Source organism: Cantharellus anzutake, assembly GCF_015039405.1.
Source record: "Cantharellus anzutake strain C23 chromosome Unknown EI90scaffold_41, whole genome shotgun sequence".
NCBI lineage: Eukaryota > Fungi > Basidiomycota > Agaricomycetes > Cantharellales > Hydnaceae > Cantharellus > Cantharellus anzutake.
The window spans coordinates 612,996-632,859 of record NW_024066991.1 but is presented as its reverse complement, the minus strand read 5'-3'; the positions used below and the strand labels follow the sequence as shown (position 1 = coordinate 632,859).

The following is a 19,864-nucleotide window of genomic DNA, read 5'->3' as shown; positions in this document are numbered from 1 at the left end:
AGAAGCGACAATCAGCCGTACTGTTGGCATGGGTGTAAAATGGAAGGAAAGGTTCAGTCGGCCTCCCTTGGAGACCGGAGGTCATGAAGGTGATGGGCGTTTTCAATGTCATCACTTCGTGGAGAGTTGATGCGTGGCCGCATTGAATATCTTCCCTCAGACAGTTTCCATGCCTCTTGCTTTTTTAAAGCAGGCGCTCCTTCAGGTTTAACCCTCCAAAATCACTCACAGCATCGGCAAATCGATGAAGCATGCTCAGACCAGCTTTGACCATTTGCTTTACAAGGGGAAATGGTATCGCAACAAAGGTACCGCCTGGAGATCCCTGGGGTACCAATCCGACTATTGACAGCCCTTTTCTACAGGGTTGCTGGTTTTGAACTTCTCCTCCTTCCCGTCATTTCCACTTATGTCAACGGGTTTGACGGAAGGTTAGTCTGGAGTTGTTAGGTGCCGAGACCGCATGCCTAGCCCAGATTCTTGCTAATAGCCTGATGAACGGGCTGCAAAGTGTGGCTTTGTGGGAAGAATTTTTCCATCACCCTCACGGTAGCACTTGTACGTTCCCCTTCCACCGCTCTTCGCCGTATTGTGATCCTTATCCCTACAGTGGGACTATTTAATGCGATTCAAAACGCATGTCCCTCAAAAAATCACAAATCCTGGGTGACTTGACGACAACTTTGTGTATTTAGATCGGTTCTATTTGTGGAATTCCTTTCGCGCCGTACGTTGCAGATACTTTTGGAAGAAAAACTGCTATGTTATTGTAAGTCGGTGCACCTGCGTCAAGCTGGGCTAGCAGAACTGACGCCCGATCCTATCCGCAGTGGCGCACTTATTGTCGTTGGCGGCGCTGGATTACAGACAGCTTCGCAGAATGCGGGCATGTTCAGTAAGTGTCTCGGTCGGATCAGTCTCTCAGGCGTCCTATAGCATTCAATTGCAGTCGGTGCCCGCGCCATGATTGGGTTCGGGACATGTTTCGTGCAGCTGGCTGCACCTCTTCTCATTACTGAGCTGGCTTATCCATCACATCGACCTGCACTTTCTGCCCTTTTCAATCCTATGTGGTTCAGTGGCTCTATCGTTGCGGCCTGGGGGACCTTTGGTGAGGCAAAACATTATTACAAACCAACGGTTTCTTAAGTCACTTATATGTGCTCCGAAGGGTCCTTTCGAATCGGAAGCAACTGGTCATGGCGCATTCCATCCGCCCTTCAAGCCGTCTCTTCTGTTATTCAGCTGTTTCTCCTGTGGTTTATTCCGGAGTCCCCTCGTTACTTAATCTGCCAAGGCCAGGACGAGAAGGCTCTCTACACCCACATCAAATACTACGCTAATGGAAATCGCCATGACCCCCTCGTTGAATACGAGTACAACGAAATCAAAAAGGCTATCGCCATCGACAAAGCGAATGCTAAAGGTACCAGTTTCTCAGATCTCTTCAGTAGTGCAGGCAACTTACGTCGCATGGGAATTATCATTGGTAAGTCAAGCTGGTCGCTAGATATCGCATAATCGATTGAACCCTCGGCAGCCATCGCCTTCTTCTCCCAGTGGTCCGGAAATGGCCTCATTTCATACTATTTCAACCTTATCCTCAATGACATTGGCATTATCACCCCCTTTGACCAAACTCTCATGAGTGGCATCTTGCAAATCTTCAATTTTGTCACTGCTATTATTGCTTCCTTCCTTACGGAGTGTGTTGGTCGTCGTGTCCTGTTCATCATCTCGACAGCTGGCATGACGTTGTTCTACATGTCGATCACAATTTGCAGTGCTATCTACGTAACTCCGTCCCATTTAACCTTGACGGGACTATTGATATCGATCCTGCAACGGGGAAACCTGTGAAGGGCGACGAGAAAGCTGCGTTCATGTACATCACAGTGGTATTCCTGTTCAACTTTTTCTATACCATTGCATTTACGCCGCGTAAGTCTCTCGAACTCGACCTCGCCTTTTATTTTGACCATCAACTGTAGTCTTGGTCTCATACACCATCGAAATCCTGCCTTACAAGATTCGTGCCAAAGGGCTTGCTGTAATGAGGCTCGTTTCACCTGCTGGCCTATATTGGGGAACAACTTACGCTGACTTTATTTTCATAGTATGTGTATCACAATTTCTCTCGTGTTCAGTAAGTACGTCAACCCAATCGCCTTCAATGCCCTCAACTGGAAATACTACATCATTTACACCATTTGGGATGCTGTTGAGACGGTGTTCGTCTGGCTTTATGCCGTCGAAACTAAGGGACGATCGCTCGAGGAAACCGCTGTACTCCTGGAGGACCTCAGTGTCACCGACATCGTCGCCCAGTGTGCTCATAAACACGTTCATTTCTCCCGCGGGAAGGATGAGGGGGGCGGTTTCGACTTACGGGATGCTGACGAATTTTCCATTTCGGATGAGAGCATTGGGCGCGCCTTTTGAGCGTATCGATCCATGGTACTCCCACCCACCTCAACTCAGCGCTTCTTGGATGCATGTCAGGAAGCCGCTTGGAATGAACTGAATACCAATCAGTGTCAATCGACCTGCAATCCTTTGGCTCGATCAACAGCGACTGATTCAGAATAACAAGCACCATACCAGCGGCCGTTCTTAATTCCTAGACATATTCAGTTTGGACATGGTATTCGTGTCAGTTTCATTTCCCCTAGTTGGGCATCGCACTCAAGGAGCTGTTCTGCGGCCTGCCGCACTGACTGTAATGAACTTGTAACCAGATCTGGCCATCTGTAGAATTTCAATGATCGAAGCACAGGGAACTCTTGATTCTCATTCACTTCGCCATCATTACAAATGAGCGTACATTTTAGTACTGCAATGCACGGCCCGCCAGCATCTGTGATACTTATTTGAGTCTGTCAGAGTCGGTGACCCAATTCACTCCTTCCGGCAACGCCCGGCCTTAGCTGGGCATTTCTGGCCTTACCTCCTTGCGTAGAGTGTGCAAAGATGAAGCAAAAACATTGGAGTTACCGGCTTGGATATGCATAACCCAACGCTAATGCTACTGAAGCGACCGCCGCTGTAAACAGCCAACAGTCTCATTGAGGGGCAACTCCGATGAACCAACATACATTATACTGCATAGTTATGGAACTGTGGAATCACTAGCTCCCAGAACTATAGGCACCCAGTCCGTCTTCGGGCCAGGACAACTCTTGGCCCATGGTCCTGTAATCATTGTGCAATTGCCCCGAGAATCAAGCGTCTATACTCCAGCCATTATGTTGTAGCAACTTGTGTTACTGAGTCCATGCAGTCTTTGCATGCGGAAGACCCCTCCGATGCGGCGTCCCCAACCGATAACCCAGCAGGGACTCCAGCATTTCTCATCGGCAAGCTTTTGAAATATGTACGATACTGCAACAACGAAAATCCCCGCCACCGGAGGGAGTGAGTCTGCACCGCGGACTGGCGCATGATTAGCGTTTTTATTTGGTCATGATCCGGGTGTAAAGGTCCTGTCATCAGCATCCCTGGAAGGTCAGGATAATCATCTTCCAGATAGTTTCCCTGGCCGCCCACTTGTTTAAAATGGGTGTCTCTTCAAGTTTTGGACCCCTCAGGCTGAAATGGGTCCAAGCATCGGTACATCAATGAGGCATGCAACGACAAACTTTGACCACTTACTCTACACGGGGAAGTGGTACTGCAACACAGGTGACGTCTTGGGTCTGGCATCCCAATCAATCCATTGATGGCTTTTTCGTACAGGCTTGCTGACGTTGAATATTCTTCTCTGCCTTCCTCTCATCTCCTCATATTCCACTGGATTTGACGGAAGGTCAGTACAGGGTGATGGAACGCCGAGAACACTTCAGTTGCCTGATGCAAATTCTTCCTGGCAGCATGATGAATGGGTTGCAAAGTGCCACTTGGTGGCAAGAGTTTTTCCATCATCCTCGTGGTGGAACTTGTGTGTGTCGTTTCCGCTGCTTTTCACTCCATTTCGGAAATGCTAACGTTCACTATTTATGTCCGCAGTGGGTCTGTTCAACGCTATTCAAACCGTATGCAGCAGTACGAGAAATCCTAGATAAGTCAATGATTTTTGTGTTCAGATAGGTTCTATTTGCAGCATTCCCTTTGCACCATATGTCGCAGATACCTTTGGGAGGAAGTCTGCTATGCTATTGTAATTGCGGCATCCGCTTTCAGCCACACGAGCAACACTGACGTCTGGTCCATTCTGCAGAGGTGCATTTATTATTACTGGTGGGGCTGCATTGCAGACAGCCTCGCAGAATTTTGGCATGTTCAGTCAGTGTGCAGTTGCATCAATGTCTAAGGCTTCCTAAGCCATTCGCTTTCAGTTGGTGCCCGCGCCATGATTGGCTTTGGGGTATCTTTCTCAATGGTAGCCTCGCCTCTTCTCATTTCCGAGCTGGCCTATCCTTCACACCGGCCCTCAGTTTCCGCGCTGTTCAATACCATGCGGTTTAGTGGCTCTATCGTTGCGGCCTGGGGGACTTTCGGTGAAACAATTTTTTATCACAAATACGTCACTGTTTCTTTCAACTCACCCTCATGCATCCAAAAGGAACCTTCCGAATCGGTAATAACTGGTCATGGCGTATTCCATCCGCTCTTCAAGCCATTCCCTCTGTTATTCAGCTGCTTCTTCTATGGTTTATTCCCGAGTCGCCTCGTTACCTGATCCGCCAAGGCCGGGATGAGAAGGCTCTCAATATCCTCGCTAAATACCACGCCAATGGGAACCGCAATGACCCTCTCATCGAATATGAATACAACGAGATGAAAGAGGCCATTGCCATGGACGAAGCGAACGCTAAAAGTTCCAGCCTCTTGGAGCTCTTTAGCGGCGCAGGTAATTTGCGTCGCATGAGAATCATCATTGGTAAGTCGAACTAGTCGCTGGACACTGTGCAGTGATCTAAGGCTTCTGCAGCTATTTCCTTCTTCTCCCAGTGGTCTGGAAATGGTCTCATTTCATACTATTTCAACCTCATCCTAAATGGTATTGGTATCACCTCCACCTTTGATCAAACTCTCATCAACGGCATCCTGCAAATCTTCAATCTTGCCACTGCTATCACTGCTTCCGTCCTTACGGAGCGTGTCGGTCGCCGTGTTTTATTTATCGCCTCAACAGCTGGCATGACGGTGTCATACATGGCAATTACAGTTTGTAGTGCCGTGTATCGTCACTCTGTCCACGTCAACCCTGATGGGACTACCACGGATCCCGCGACCGGGAAACCCCAGAAGGGCAATGAGAACGCTGGCCATACCTACATTGCAGTGGCATTCTTCTTCAGCTTCTTCTACGCCATTGCATATACACCGCGTAAGTCCATCAAACTCGCCCTCTCTTTTCGTTTTAACTCCCGGCCACAGTCCTGATCTCATATACCGTTGAGATTCTACCTTACAAGATTCGTGCGAAGGGGCTGGCTGTAATGGGGTCCGTTTTAGGCGCTGATTCATGCGGAGAAACGAACCCTGACTTCCCTTTCACAGCTTGTCTCTCACTGCCTCTATTGTATTCAATCAGTACGTCAATCCAATCGCCTTCGACGCCCTCAACTGGAAATATTATATCGTCTATACCATTTGGGACGCCGCCGAGACGGTATTCATCTGGTTCTATGCTGTCGAGACCAAGGGACGTTCGCTTGAGGAGACCGCTTTGCTCTTTGACGATCCCAGTGCCGCCGATGCTCTCGCCCAGCGAGCTCACGCAAATGTTCGACAGCTGCCTAATGAGAGGGACGAGAAAGGCGACCTACCTGAATCGACTAATGAGAACAACTCAATCTGCGAGAGCAGGAGACAAGTGGTTTAAACATACCAATCTGCACTCCGCCCCACTGTAACTCAGCGCTTCTTGTCAAGAACTTCGCTTGAACTGGCAGCAAAATAATCCACCTGATCAACGACGAACTCAAATCAATATGTATATACTGTTCAGGAACGGATAGTGTATTATTCGGTTTGGGTATGCAATCATCATGCCAATTTGATTTTCTCAAGGAATGAAATCTTTCTCCGTTCGGAAGCTGCGGCACCTGTACTGAAGAGGAATGTCCTGCCCATATCTTGGACCCACCCATCTCTAGAATTTACTGATCGAAGTTCTGCCGCTTTTGGTTTACATTCGTTCTAAAGCCCGATAGTCATTAAGATTGATCATCAGGAAACCCCCGAGGCCGATTGAAGTGGTTGAGATCATTTCAACCTCACATGGTTTACAATCACTTCAACTGGGTCCCCTGATTGTAATCACACCAATTACAGGGGTGATTGAGCTGATTCAGTGATTGTATGGTTGGTTGTATCGGCACGCTATCACATTCTCTCCCACATTGAAGTTTATCAATAAAGTTATTATGTTTGAACATTATGTTGCATACATACTTGGGAAAAGAACCCAGATACAAGTTATTACAGTAGTACCCAAACACAATGTAATGCAAAATGAAACACAAAATAAAGAAGTGGGTGAAAATACAATGTAATCAAAGAAAGCAGATGCACGCCTCAACTGCTGAACCGTTTGGCACCAAACCCGGCATAAAGGTAGAGCTAGTTATCTTCTATCGAACAAGCCTAAGATCGTCGGAAATGGATGAGTGGTTGTTGAGTACATGTGGTAAGAAGTTGGGGATAGTGTCGTGCGTGAGAAGTTTGGTTGGAGGTTGGAAATGACATGGAAAAAAATCATGGGAAGGGAGGGGGGATGTATCAGATGTTAGAATATCAACAATCGGTTCCGACGATGGAGTGGCGAGGACGGTGTTGATTGTTGGTGGCGGAAGTGAAGTTTTGGGGCACATCTTTTGCACCCCATTTTTCTTCTTTATGCAACGGTGAAAGGTTGCTTACTTATTTGGGGACGGTAACGTTCCGTTCCCCCGTTCGCCTCAGGCCTCAGTTAGTCCGTCTAAATATAAGCTTAAATGTGCTGTATATTCAACGGGGTAGAGGTAAAAGGCTACCGGGCCTTTACAACTACTCCGAGGTATATATATGTAATTTACATATCTCGGCACAAATAAATAAAGAAATAAACACATCACTATAATGGGAATTATGGTGATGCAACATAATATAAATATCACTATAATCGGAATTATAGTGAAGTAAGGTTAATCCCTTACAAACGGGCTCGCCACTGGTGTAGTTCGCGTATAAGAAGGGAGTTTTTTGGACTCCCTCTCCCTCAGATCTCTAACACGAGTCTGAGGTGAGATAGATTTTATTATTCTTTGCAAAACTGTCTAACTGTTGGTGCAGACACTTACGCGCCATAGGTACATACAAATTCCAGATCTCTAACACGAGTCTGAGACACTTACGCGCCATAGCCTTATATTTAAAATCAGAGGGTATTGGGGAAGGGTCAGGCAATTGCGGAATGGTGGTGGCTCATGTAAACAAGCACAAGAGGGTGGTTAGGTGGTCAGTTTAGCAACAAACACAGTGAACTGCCATACTTATGACTTGACATACAACACAGGGTAGTTTTGGGTGGCAAACCCACCCTCATTCTTTCTTTTTCAAGTAAGGAACATCTGGGGTGGAGTAAAAAACATCACGTTGTGAATGCAACTGGAAAAAAAAAAGAAAAAAGAGACATGCATCATCATGTTTGTTCATGCAGTTCCCACAGCTCAGTTTGTTTGGGTATTGTGAATTGTTAATTTGGTGTTGCATGTGAAGGGAGAGTGTAGTGGAGTGCATGAGTTGGAGCAAAGAAAAAACTTCTAAGTTGCAAACCCATTCATTTGAAACTGTACAGCACCTGGATGCAAACGACAGACTCACACACATGGACGTATCCATGTGTGGTTGTGGTGATTGAGATGATTGAGAGTAGTTGATTGGGCAGATTGGGCAGATTGAGTGATTGAATTGCTCTCAACCACTTCAATCGGCCTTGGGGGTTTCCTGATGCAGCTGTTGCACTGGTAGGAAATGTAATGAACCTGGGTATAAGACTGTCCACCTACAGCTGTTGTCCAAACGATAAAAACTAGGGTGGCACATGGGCCAAAACATGGTGGCCACACACACGGGCCTGAACTTGGGTAAAACTTGATAACTTGTGGTGCATGGGCCAAAACATGATGTGAAGGTAATCCAAACTGGGAATGGGCCTTGATTCTCTGGAGAAGTTTCCTTCTACTCTCGCGCATCAAATTGCGATATTCAATAGGGACTTCAAGGTCTTGCTCGTCAAACATCTTTGGCAGCCGAATTCGGAGCTAGTTACAAGCCTCCCTCTGGAGAAGCAAATGTGGGCTTTGGTTCTCGAACCAATGAATGGTCTCAGGGGCTTATTTTCTGCAGGCAAGGGATGCTTCACCATCATCTTGGATGGTTTGGATGAATGTGGAGGTTCAGAGGCACTCAAGTCTCTGATGAGCCTCATACTTCTTCTCAATGATGTCATATCCATGCATATCCGATCCCAACCTGACTCCCGGACCTCCTTCCTTCACCACCTCTGGAGTCCTACCCTACCGCTGTCCGTTCCGATATTCACCTTCGGTCCTGACACCACACCTCCTCTCACCCCCCCATGCCACCTCCACACCTCCGTCCCTCTCCTGCCCTATCTCCATCCACTCCGACACTCACCTCGGACCGAACACCACTCCTCTTGCCACCCTCCTACTACTCCTCCTCCCACTCCTCCGCTTCCTCCCCACAACACCTCCACCCTTCCGTCACCCTCCTACTCTCCTCCCATCCGCTCCGATACTCACCTTCGGACCTGACACCTTTCCTCTCCTCCACACCTTACCTCCTTCCTCCTTCCTCTCTCTTCCCTCTGGCCCTCTTCTGTTGACCCCCTGCCAAGTTACGACCTTCCGCCGCTGTCCCGTACTTCGTACTCGAACACTGCTCATACCTTTGCTCCGAGCCTCCGTCATAGCTCCTACCTCGGACTTTGACTCCACCTCAGCCTTAGTCCATTGCATTGGTGACCTCATACTACGTAAACACCATTGCCAATATCCCTCGGACTTTCAACCCCGCCTCCACAACCTCCGTAAGCTCTGCAACCTCCGAGCTCCATGGATCACCTTCGGCACTTTCGCCACTTGTAATGTATCTCTCGCGTTTTCCCCTCATCCCTATTTGGACTGCTGCTTCTTCCCATTCTAGCCAGTTAGTCATCATCCTCCTGCCCCTCTGGGCCTTGCCCTCCTTACCTCCTTTCGGACGTACCACAGGTTCTGCCTTATGACCTTCGGTACCGCTCTGCTTCGGTCTTCCCTTTGTTCCTGTTCGGACGCCTTCATTCTGATTCGGATCCCCTTTGTTTCCTTGTGCTTTCGCCCTCTCATTATATATATCGGTGCCTGTACATACTCGTTTTAGGCCTTAGTCTGAAATCGACTTGAATTCCCCCAAGAGACTTCCCCTCTGCTAGATCCGAAATTAGGGACCCCCAGGACAACCAGCAATGGCACAGCGCTCCGCCTGAGTTGCTGAGGCCAAGGTCCTTCCACGCTAAGTCTCCAATTCCACTCCAGAGTCGTCCAAATCCACCCGTTCTAACAAATGAGCTGCCTTCAGCTTTTTCCATACTGGTCAGTTGTCGTCCTGAATGTCAAGTTATTTCTGTTTGGGGAGGTTGGGGTGTCCCATGTGAGAATGTGGATGAGGTTGCCTCAGATGAGACATTTGACACAATCTGGCAGATGGTAGAGGATGGACTTAAGGATTGCATGAGAGAATCTCAGTGGGAACCATCAACGAATGATCTTCATCAGCAAAATATTGTTATGAGGGGGACTTTCTATACATGACAAGGTGTGGAACCCTTTGGTGTCCCCCCATTTCCTCTTGAACACTCTCTGTGTTACAGGTATGGGTTCCGGGGAACCCAACCTGAGCCGTTCTGCTCACAGACGGAGGTGGCTGCGTAGCCATTGAGGGGAGAGCAGGAGATCCTGTCATATCCGTGCATACCCGACCCCTACCCAACTTCCGGACCTCCACCCTCTTCACCTCCGGAGTCATACCCTACCGCTGCCGTTCCGATACTCACCTCCGGTCCTGGCAACACACCTCCTCTCACCCCCCATGCCACCTCTGCTCCTCCTTCCCTCTCCTTCCCTATCTCCGTCCGCTCCAATACTCACCTCGGACCGAACACCGCCCCTCTCGCCACCCTCCTACTACTCCTCCTCCTCCTACTCCGCTCCTCCTTCACAACACCTCCACCCTCCCGTCACCCTCCTATGCTTCCACCGTCCACTCCGATACTCACCTTCGGACCTGACAACTCTCCTCTCCACCACTCCTCCTCCCTTACCTTTCCCCTCTCTCCTCCCTCTGGTACTCTTCCACCACCCTCCCGCCAAGTTACGACCTTCCACCGCTGTCCCGTACTTCGTACTCAGACACCACTCATACCTTTGCTCCGAGCCTCTGTCATAGTCCCTACCTCGGACTTTGACTCCACCTCGGTCTTAGTCCATTGCATTGGTGACCTCATACTACATAAACACCATTGCCAATATCCCTCGGACTTTCAACCCTGCCTCCACAACCTCCGTAAGCTCCGCAACCTCCGAGCTCCACGGATCACCTTCGGCACTTTCGCCACTTGTAATGTATCTCTCGCGTTTACCCCTCATCCCTATTTGGACTACTGCTTCTTCCCATTCTAGCCAGTTAGTCATCATCCCCACTTCTCCTCATCCTCCTCCCCCTCTGGGCCTCGCCCTCCCTACCTCCTTTCGGACGTATCACAGGTCCTACCTTATGACCTTCGGTACCGCTCCGCTTCTTCTACCCTTTGTTCCCGATCGGACGTCTTCGTTCCGATTCGGTACCCTTTGTTTTCCTTGTGCTTTTGCCCCCTCCATTATATATCGGCACTTGTACATACTCGTTTTGGTTCAGTCCGAAATCGACCTGAAATGCCCCCTAGAGACTTCCTGCTCACCTACTGTGAAATTAAGGACCAAATGGACAAACAGCAATGGCACAGCGCTCCGCTTGAGTTGCTGAGGCCAAGGTCCCTCCACGCTAAGTCTCTGATTCCACTCCGGAGTCGTCCGAATCCGCCCAGTTCTAACAGATCCGAGGCCAGGTGGGCTAACGGTAACTTGGCACTCCGAGGAGCGTACCGGCAGTGGGTGTGGTGGTCTGCTAACGGTGACTTGGCGCTCCGAGGAGCGTACCGGCAGCGGGTATAATGGGGGCTCCTTGAGGGAGCCACCTAACAGTCGGCTAGCGGTGACTTGGCGCTCATGTGAGCGTACTGGTAGCGTGGGTAGTTGGCACTCCTTGAGGGAGTAGCCCAGTGGTCGACTATTGGTTACTTGGCGCTCAGGGGAGCATACTGGTAGCGGGATTTGTTGGGACAGGTAGGTTGGTCGACCAGCGCACGGTAGTGAGTGACCGTGGGAATTTGGGCCCGCAGGTACGTGGCCAGGCATCCTGGGGCTGCCTGAGTCACTTCTCCCTCCCAAGAAGGGAGGAAGGGTTGTAGGACCCAGTAGGGTACTACAGGAAGGGTAGGAATGGGAGCTCAACCACCCAGTGGGGGGGTGGGAGCAGGAAGGGTGAGGTCTGGTGTCTGAGCACTCACCGGGCCGTTGAGGTTTTCTCACAGATTGTAAGAATATCAATGTAGACATCGATATGGACCAAGTCAGGTATTACAGAGAAGGCTTACAGTGGTGGCACAATGGTGTGGCAGTTACAATCGTGGTACAAGGTTTTGTGGGTTATGTATTAGATGAAGAAAGACATTTTTCGGCATCTGCCTTACACATCATATGACTTCTAACTATCTAATATAAAAGTCACAATGGTCAAGGGAAGTCCCTTGAAACTCAACAAATTCCCCAGCCAGCACCAAAACCCAGTGGGAAAGCTTGGCATGGGGTTTGACAGTGAAATAAAGGTGAAGGGACCAAAGGCTTGATTGTTCATAGTCACGGACCATAAGATTCTAGGTCCATTCCTATAACACTCTGGCATTATTGCTAGTAGGCAGTAGGCATGAGAACCTGATGTTGGGCTATGGATTCTTTGTCATTTTGAATGAGGAGCGCTATTGAGCACAGAAGAGTATCAGGAGGGATGCTCTGAATGATGTCAGGACTTGAACACTTAAGGGAAAGTCAGTGGACTTCATGTTCCTTTGCATGGATTGATTTCACATCATTTTTACAGGCATTGCATATATGCCCTAACCCAATATCATTTGTAATACAGTCTGTACAATGTAATGGACAGTTGAGCTGCATTGTTCCTGCTTGCCCTGCTTACCCCTCAGTAGTAATTGTGAGAAGACCATGTTAGCCAGTGCAGAAGTAAGGATGCTTTGCTGCTCTAAGAGAAGAGATAATGTTCTTGAATCCTTTGGTGATGTTGCTGTGTTCTGCCATTGCAAGGGGGACAAGATCAAGATTGAGGTTGAGCCTTATGTAATTCCCGCTACTCCATAGCAGGTCCTGTAAATTTAGGCCCCATGCTGTGCACAGGGTCCTCTGTAACCTAAGGTCCTCTTTTCTCATCTAACATCTAACATATAAATAATCATGGTCGGTCGTGGAAGACATCCGATTGGTGCAGTTAATGCTGTAGTGACATTGACCTCAATCCTGATTGGCTCTTTGAACATCCCATGACTCTTACTTCGCCATCTTATTGGTTGTTGTCCAGCCACTCACTCTGTCATGTTTTCCCTTTCATCACATGATGTGCTCAAACAATAACCTCCTTGTCAGGGCACAGCCCCTGACCCCACACACACTCAGGTACCCTTCCCCCATTTTCCCCTATTTTTCCCCTCACTATTCCACAATCCTGCATGCATGCAGACCTGTGGGAAAGTTCTGGGTGAGTTACTTGCCCAGAAACCATCACAGCCACAGCTGTGGGAACTTTCTGGGTGAGCAGCTTGCCCAGAATCTTCCCACAGGGGGGTGCCATTTATGGAAAGTCGGCAAAGAGCTGAAAACTGTATAGTTCCCAGCTCCCATTTGTAGCAGCTTCACAGGAGGTTGAGAAGGTTACCCTTCTTCTCAACTCATTTCCTGTGAAGGCTGGGGCTAGCCCCCTCAGTGAGTTTGAGGATCTCAGACTGGGACTGGACACCCCAGTGACTAGGAGGATCCCCCTGGGCCTGTCATGGAACAAGTGTCAGGATCTGGACCCCAGCTGGGAGTGGCCGGAGGGTGAGGCCGGGTGTGGAAGCTGGGGTACTCTCCCCAGCTGCTAACTCCTCGAAATCGCTGAGGGGACTAGCCTCAGCCTTCACAGGGAATGAGCTGAGAAGAAGGGTAAGCTTCTCAGCCCCCTGTGAGGCTGACACAAAAGGACCCTAGGAACTATACAGTTCCTGCTTGCTGCCGACTTTCCATAACGGGTGTGACCCGTGGGAAAGTTCTGGGCGAGCTGCTCACCCAGAATGTTCCCACGGTTGTGGCTGTACATTTCTGGGTGAGTCGCTCACCCAGAACGTTCCCACGGGTTCACACACGCGTGTCATTGTGTGAAACAGTGGGGGGAAGGATAGGGGGAATGGGGAAATGTGGGGAGAGGGTGGTTAGGGAAAGGGTGAGGGTGTCTGAGGGTGAGTGGGGTCAAGGGCTGTGCCCTGACAACAAGGGCCAGGCCCTGACACTCCTTCACTTCAGTTCTTCCCATTTCGCACATACTGTGTTTCTGGAAAGTGGAAAGTCTTAGTGACTTGCTGCTATTACAGAGATGCCAAATGTCCGTGACACTGTCACATTCTGGGGTTCTGCCAATAGAGGTTTCTGGAAAGCGGAGAGTCTCTCTGATCAACTTGCTGCTATTACAGAGATCTCTACATGCCTATCCTGCATCACATTCGCCACCCATCAGTACTTGAACACCTCCCCATCTTAGCTTATCCCCTCTTTGAGTCACCATCAATTCCCCTGTCTCATTGCCAATGTTGGAGTCATCCAGTGAGTGTCATTATCACATGCTGCCCAGAATGAGTGCATTCCATCTTTTTTGGACAACATTCCATTTTCTTCTTTTGTTCATACTTAAATTGATGCATTGAAATGAGATGAACAGTTCATTCCTCTTTCTACTCAATCATGTCCTCTCATCCTGAAGCTATTCGCTCCAGAGATTGTTGTATGCACAATGATGGCTCCACAGTCCATCGGTGTGTCAGGGCACACCCACCTGACCTGGCTCCACCCGGCCCAACCTGACCCGGTACCCTGCCGATCCACCCTCCCTTACCTCCTCCCCCTTTCCCTTCTTCCCCCTCATCCTCCCCTCCTCAGTTTCTCCTTATCTTACTTCTTCTGTATTCTCCCTTTATTCTACATGGACGACTTTCTCTGTATCAATGTACAATTGACCCATCTGCAGCGTGCCCACCATGTACCCGGCCCAGGCACCTCAGGCGACCTCCCGCTGTGCCCAGCACGCGCGCCTGCACCGGATACCCTCGGGATCTCCCACGGAGACACCCGGGTGGTTACGGCTGTGTGTGAGGGTGACGTGGCACCCGTCATGTGATCCAAGCTGCATGTATATAAATGAACCTGAAGTGGGAACCAAAGAAGTAGCCTTCTTCTCAACTTTCCACTCCAGGTAAGCAGTACAATATCTCTCCTTTAATGATAATAACAACTTTCCACTCCAGTCTAAGTGGCCAGGGACCACTGTCCCACATCAGGCCTGTCAGTACGCACGCCCGATCCGCCCCCCGCCAGGTTCTCGGTCCCGGACGCTATACCCGGACCCCCTCGACCCCAGACGAGTCCCTGACACGGTGCCAAACTACGCATGTCCTTTCATTCTCTATTTTTCGTGTATTCACCCCACTGTGCATTTCTTAGTGATTTAATGACAGACTCTCAATTTTGGACACACTTTTACCATCACCTGAACTATTTCCATGGCGGTCTGAGCCCTGTGGGTGGTGTGGAGCATTATTGTTAGAAACTGAAGCTTTGGGTTGGTGTTGCCAACAGGGAACCAAACATATTCCCCTGCTTCCTCCCTTGCCTCCATCTTTGGCTGGATTCGTGGCCACTTCTCCCACTAACGCTGGCAACACTTCCCATGCTCTGAATTATTTGTTTAATCTCAGTGCACAAGGAGTGAGCAGAGAATTTCATTCTTTCCAAGGTCCATTTCTTTGCTCTTTGACGTCCCATTTTTTCATCATGTTTTGCAGGGCCCTATTCACTTTGTATCACTGGTCATACTTACCATTGAATTTTATGTTGGAATATGGGATGGAGTAACCTCCCTGGCATAATGGGCAAGTAGTGTATGGATGCACACTAGAGGTCCTGGGTTCGATACCAGGCTTGTCCATTTTATGTCATTGGTCCAGTCACCTGGTTTATATCATTTGGATATCACAGAGTAAGTCCGGGAAGGCAACGTGCAATTTCTTCATTTTACCCAGCCTTCGATCTGGCCATCCGATTCACTGGTTTTTGTACGATCCAGTCAGTGCCTCTGCCACTATTTTACAGTCCAACATATCCTCTGCCACTGTGGAGGCAATTTGTGTCAAACTTCTTACCATCAATCCTCTATTTCACAAATTTCAAGACTTTGCTCACTTTCAACCCCAACTCCCCAACATTTCCATGCAAATCCAAGATCCTGGTGTCTCTATGAGATAGCTGCTATCTACCATGTCGGTGCTGGTGCCACTCATGACCCCTGTTCAATCTATGTCGAACGTTGACATGATGCCACTCCAACTCCTGTTTCTATTCTAACTACACTTTATGAGCCACTCCAATATCCCATTCTTTTCCTGCATGGAATAGGAGGTTGGGGGGAGATTTACCATCATGTTCAGCATGGCCATTGGACTCAAATTTCTTGGTACAAGTACCATCTCCTCACTGAGCCTTGGTTCCATCAATTGTGGAGACTAGGATGTGAATGGATCATTGATATGTTCTCCCAAGTGGAAGACCAATGACTATTTCTCATTAAACAGGGAAAACAAATCGAGTATGAATGACTGTTATGAGCTGATGAAGAACAGCATTTTTTCCAATTACCATCCAGTTTTACTGGCTCCACTTGATACTATGCTGAAAAAGTGGCAGATGCGCTCACATTAGCACGTCAATATGTGTCAGGGCACAGCCCCTGACCCCACACACCCTCAGGTACCCTTCCCCCATTTTCCCCTATTTTTCCCTTCACTATTCCACAATCCTGCATGCATGCAGACCCATGGGAAAGTTCTGGGTGCCCAGAAACCATCACAGCCAGTGGGAACTATCTGGGCAAGCAGCTTGCCCAGAATCTTCCCACAGGGGGGTGCCAATTATGGAAAGTCGGCAAAGAGCTGAAAACTGTATAGTTCCCAGCTCCCATTTGTAGCGGCTTCACAGGAGGTTGAGAAGGTTACCCTTCTTCTCAACTCATTTCCTGTGAAGGCTGGGGCTAGCCCCCTCAGTGAGTTTGAGGACCTCAGACTGGGACTAGATACCCCAGTGGCTAGGAGGATTCCCCTGGGTCCATCATGGAACAAGGGCTGGGCCCTGACAATATGGTAAACTGGACTTGATGATTGTTGGAATACGAGTCACATGATTAGATTGAACCGGAATATCCAAGAATATTCTACAGGTTACTAGGCACCTGCGTAAGTGGTGGGCATAGAAGAGCCTGGAATGTTATTCAGGAGTATAAATATGGGTGCTTTAGCACCGTATGTTCTTTAGTTAGTTACAGTCTCTCTTCTCATTTCTATATTACATCTGGGTTGCAAGTGAACTGCTGAAGCGGGTTGCCATATATGGAACTCCGGATTTACAACAATGATCACTGTGACTTGCAATCCAAATTGACCAGAAATCACTGCGAGACTATTACTGAGCCAAACTGTGACAACTGCTCCTGTAATCACCGCACATGTATTCTGAGTGAGATATTCCATTTTGTTTTCTCTATATCTACTCAACCAATTCTTTCAGGCTTGCCTATTGCGATTACTCAAAAGAATGGAGACCATCTTCAATGGTTTCCAATACTTGGTGTACACTATTGAATTTCAAAAATGTGGTTTGCCTCATGCTCATATTGTAGTAAGGGTATCGAAATTATTTGTTTCTCTCACTACCACTGTTTATTTCAGCTGTCACATTGACTCGACTTTGAGCATATCAATTATATTGTGTCCACAGAAATTCCTCACGCCCCCAGTCGTCTGCATACCTTGGTCACTTCCCACATGATCCATTGTAATGACCATCTCCATCCTCAACATCCACACACCAGTTGTTGTAATCAGAATGGTCAATGTGTTTACAGGTTTCTGCATCCCATGCTACCTTACACCCAACTCAATGAAAAACAACATGTCTCCTATTGACATCATTCACTGGAGGATGCCTGGGTTGTACCCTATTCCCCTCCTCTACTCTTAATATGGGAAGGCCACATCAATGTCGATATTGTATTTACTGCCAATGTTTTTCTATATTTGTTCAAATATCTGTTCAAAGGAGTAGATCATGCCTGATTTCGGATTGGTGATGCCACTGAAGTCGATGCTGTGGATGAGTATATATGAGGACAATATGTCTCTGCCCCTGAAGCGGCATGGAGAATTCTTGCCTATGACATTTGTTGACAATGACCCTCTGTGTCATGTTTAAAAATCCATGAACCCAATCAGAATCGATTTCAGTACTCATTCAATGGACATGCCAGGGGTCAGGCCCCTTCACAAGCATCAGATCTGATACGATATTTTAACTGCCCACTTCACCTGATGTTTGATGAAATCAAATTCATTGATTACTTCCAACTTTTCACTCTCCATCCAATCTCATCTTCTTCTCCATCTGAATATTGGTCAGAAGCAACTACTTTGCCTGACATTCCCCCTCAAATTGTAGTACATCATAAACAACCCACAATTCAACGCTTGCAGTCTGTCAGGCCCGGAATGGGAGAGGTGTTTTACATTTGGGCTCTTCTAGTTGCCTTTCCCACTCGATCTTTCAAATCGCTGCAAACCATTGATGGAACTCTGCAACTGTAAGGCCAGTTGGGGTGCTGGCCTGGGTTGACTCAATCCTCAGTAGTCGAGATCTAGGCTGTATGGAGCTTATGATTTGACTTCAGGTTGAGGGTAAAGAGTTCAACTCCATTCATCTCACACTCCATTATATAAATATGTAATTACATTGTTGTACATTATTTATAGCAAGGGAATAAAGATGGTCAGCCTCAAGGAACATCATTCCTTACAGCAACCTTCTTTCCAACAGGCTGCCCAAGCAGCTGGTTTATTTGCCAATGATTTGGAAGGATTATGTGCAATGGAAGATGCAGTGGCATTGTTTAAATCTCCCACTCAACTGTGCTTTCTCTTCATTCTTTTGATCTTGGAAGGTGCACCAGCCACTCCGATTTGGGATTGTTTTGCTGATGACATGGCATGTGACTATGGAGGAAGCCTCAATGGGACCATGAATGAGTGTCAGGGCACATACCCTGACTTAGCCCGGACCTGGACCCGCATCCGGACCTGCTCCACTTCCTGCATGCACTTCCCATGCCGCATGATCTGTGCGCTGCATGCTCCGGTCCCTGGATCCTGCCTTCATGTGACTTCCAGGTATCCCTGGAAGTTTTCCTCATATTGTGGCCACTGTGGGAAAGTGAGAAGTAACCTTCTTCTCACTTTCTTACCCACAGCAGTCATGCCCTGAGATGGGCTGTGTTTACAGGTTGGACTGTGGACTGTAGAGAGGGGTCATGGGGACCCAGGGTCCATCCCCTGACAATGAGGTGGTTAAAGCTCGAGCATTATTAGACATTCAACGTTTGCTACAACAGTGAGGAAAAAGCACTGTAGATTTCGGTCTCCCTAACATTAGCATCCACTCCACTGAAATTAATGTGCAATTGGATTACTTCCTCTCACTCTGCTCCTCACTATGTGAAAAGAACTGCTCCATGGTCAGCAGCTTTTCAGAAGAACAACACCACATGTACAACCTTTTGTTCAATGCCATCTGTCAGAAACTATGTTCGAGGGGATCGCGGGAAGCGGGGCGGAGTACGGCGGCGTAAGTGGTCACTTAGCTAATGAGCTACTCCGTTGCAAGGCGTCGAGGGGGTTGGGACTTCGGCTTCAACGACTTTGCCAGAGCGTTGCGCCACGCGTTCTAGGCTGTCCCGTATTTCACGTTAGCGGGAAAGACCTTGCGGCGACGTTGACTTAAGCGGGATGAAGCTGAGGGGCGAACTTAAGATGAAAGTACTTGGGGGGAATTCTAGTCGATATTCGAACTGAGGTACATCGACAGTAAACTACAAGTATAAATAGGAAAGGAGAACAGAGAAGGGACCGGTCGGTCCGGCGCGGGACGGGAACGAGATGATAAGTACGACAGAACTAAAGAGCGATGAGGACCAGGGTAATGGAACAGAAGAGATGAATGGAACAGAGAACGGCGAAGTTGGGAGGCAGAAAGGATAAGCCGACAATCTAGGCGCGCGGATCAGAATGTCAATATACGTATAAATCAAATATCAATAAAGGAATAGTCAATTGTCAATAAGGAATGTCCATAAGGAGCGGATCAACGGCGACCATAACAACCGCTAGTTAGTTAAGCGAGTGAATAGAATAAAACGATACCGGCCGAATGGTTGAGGAACCCAAGTGGTGGCGGGAAAATGAAGGAGGCGCTGCTACGGGGCCGTAGAACGGGAACCACTATTGGCGCCGCTAAGTGATGGGCAATGGCGAGATTAACGGGCGCGAGTAACGGCGTAAGAATGGGGGTGCAGAAAGTGGTAGAGGGGCGGGGACTTTGCGGGGCCGTGACACCATCTATCGATGTGGATCCAACACCACTAC

At 48.4% G+C, this 19,864-nt stretch overlaps 2 protein-coding genes across 2 annotated transcripts; both read left to right on the top strand.

The window, feature by feature from the left end:
• Positions 1-409: 409 nt before the first annotated feature.
• Positions 410-2,442, top strand: EI90DRAFT_3018192 (general substrate transporter; the record flags this gene model as incomplete). The annotated part of the gene is made up of 10 exons (XM_039057204.1): positions 410-431; positions 512-558; positions 696-769; positions 831-895; positions 950-1,111; positions 1,172-1,489; positions 1,541-1,710; positions 1,785-1,941; positions 1,992-2,116; positions 2,152-2,442. The coding sequence occupies 10 exons, from the start codon at positions 410-412 to the stop codon at positions 2,440-2,442; spliced, it is 1,431 nt and encodes a 476-aa protein (XP_038913564.1).
• Positions 2,443-3,617: 1,175 nt separating this feature from the next.
• EI90DRAFT_3127141 (general substrate transporter) lies at positions 3,618-5,827 on the top strand (the record flags this gene model as incomplete). Its single annotated transcript, XM_039063986.1, has 11 exons — positions 3,618-3,681; positions 3,736-3,805; positions 3,870-3,937; positions 4,006-4,031; positions 4,083-4,156; positions 4,217-4,281; positions 4,335-4,496; positions 4,562-4,879; positions 4,931-5,329; positions 5,380-5,446; positions 5,503-5,827. The coding sequence occupies 11 exons, from the start codon at positions 3,618-3,620 to the stop codon at positions 5,825-5,827; spliced, it is 1,638 nt and encodes a 545-aa protein (XP_038913563.1).
• Between the last annotated feature and the right edge of the window lie 14,037 nt (positions 5,828-19,864).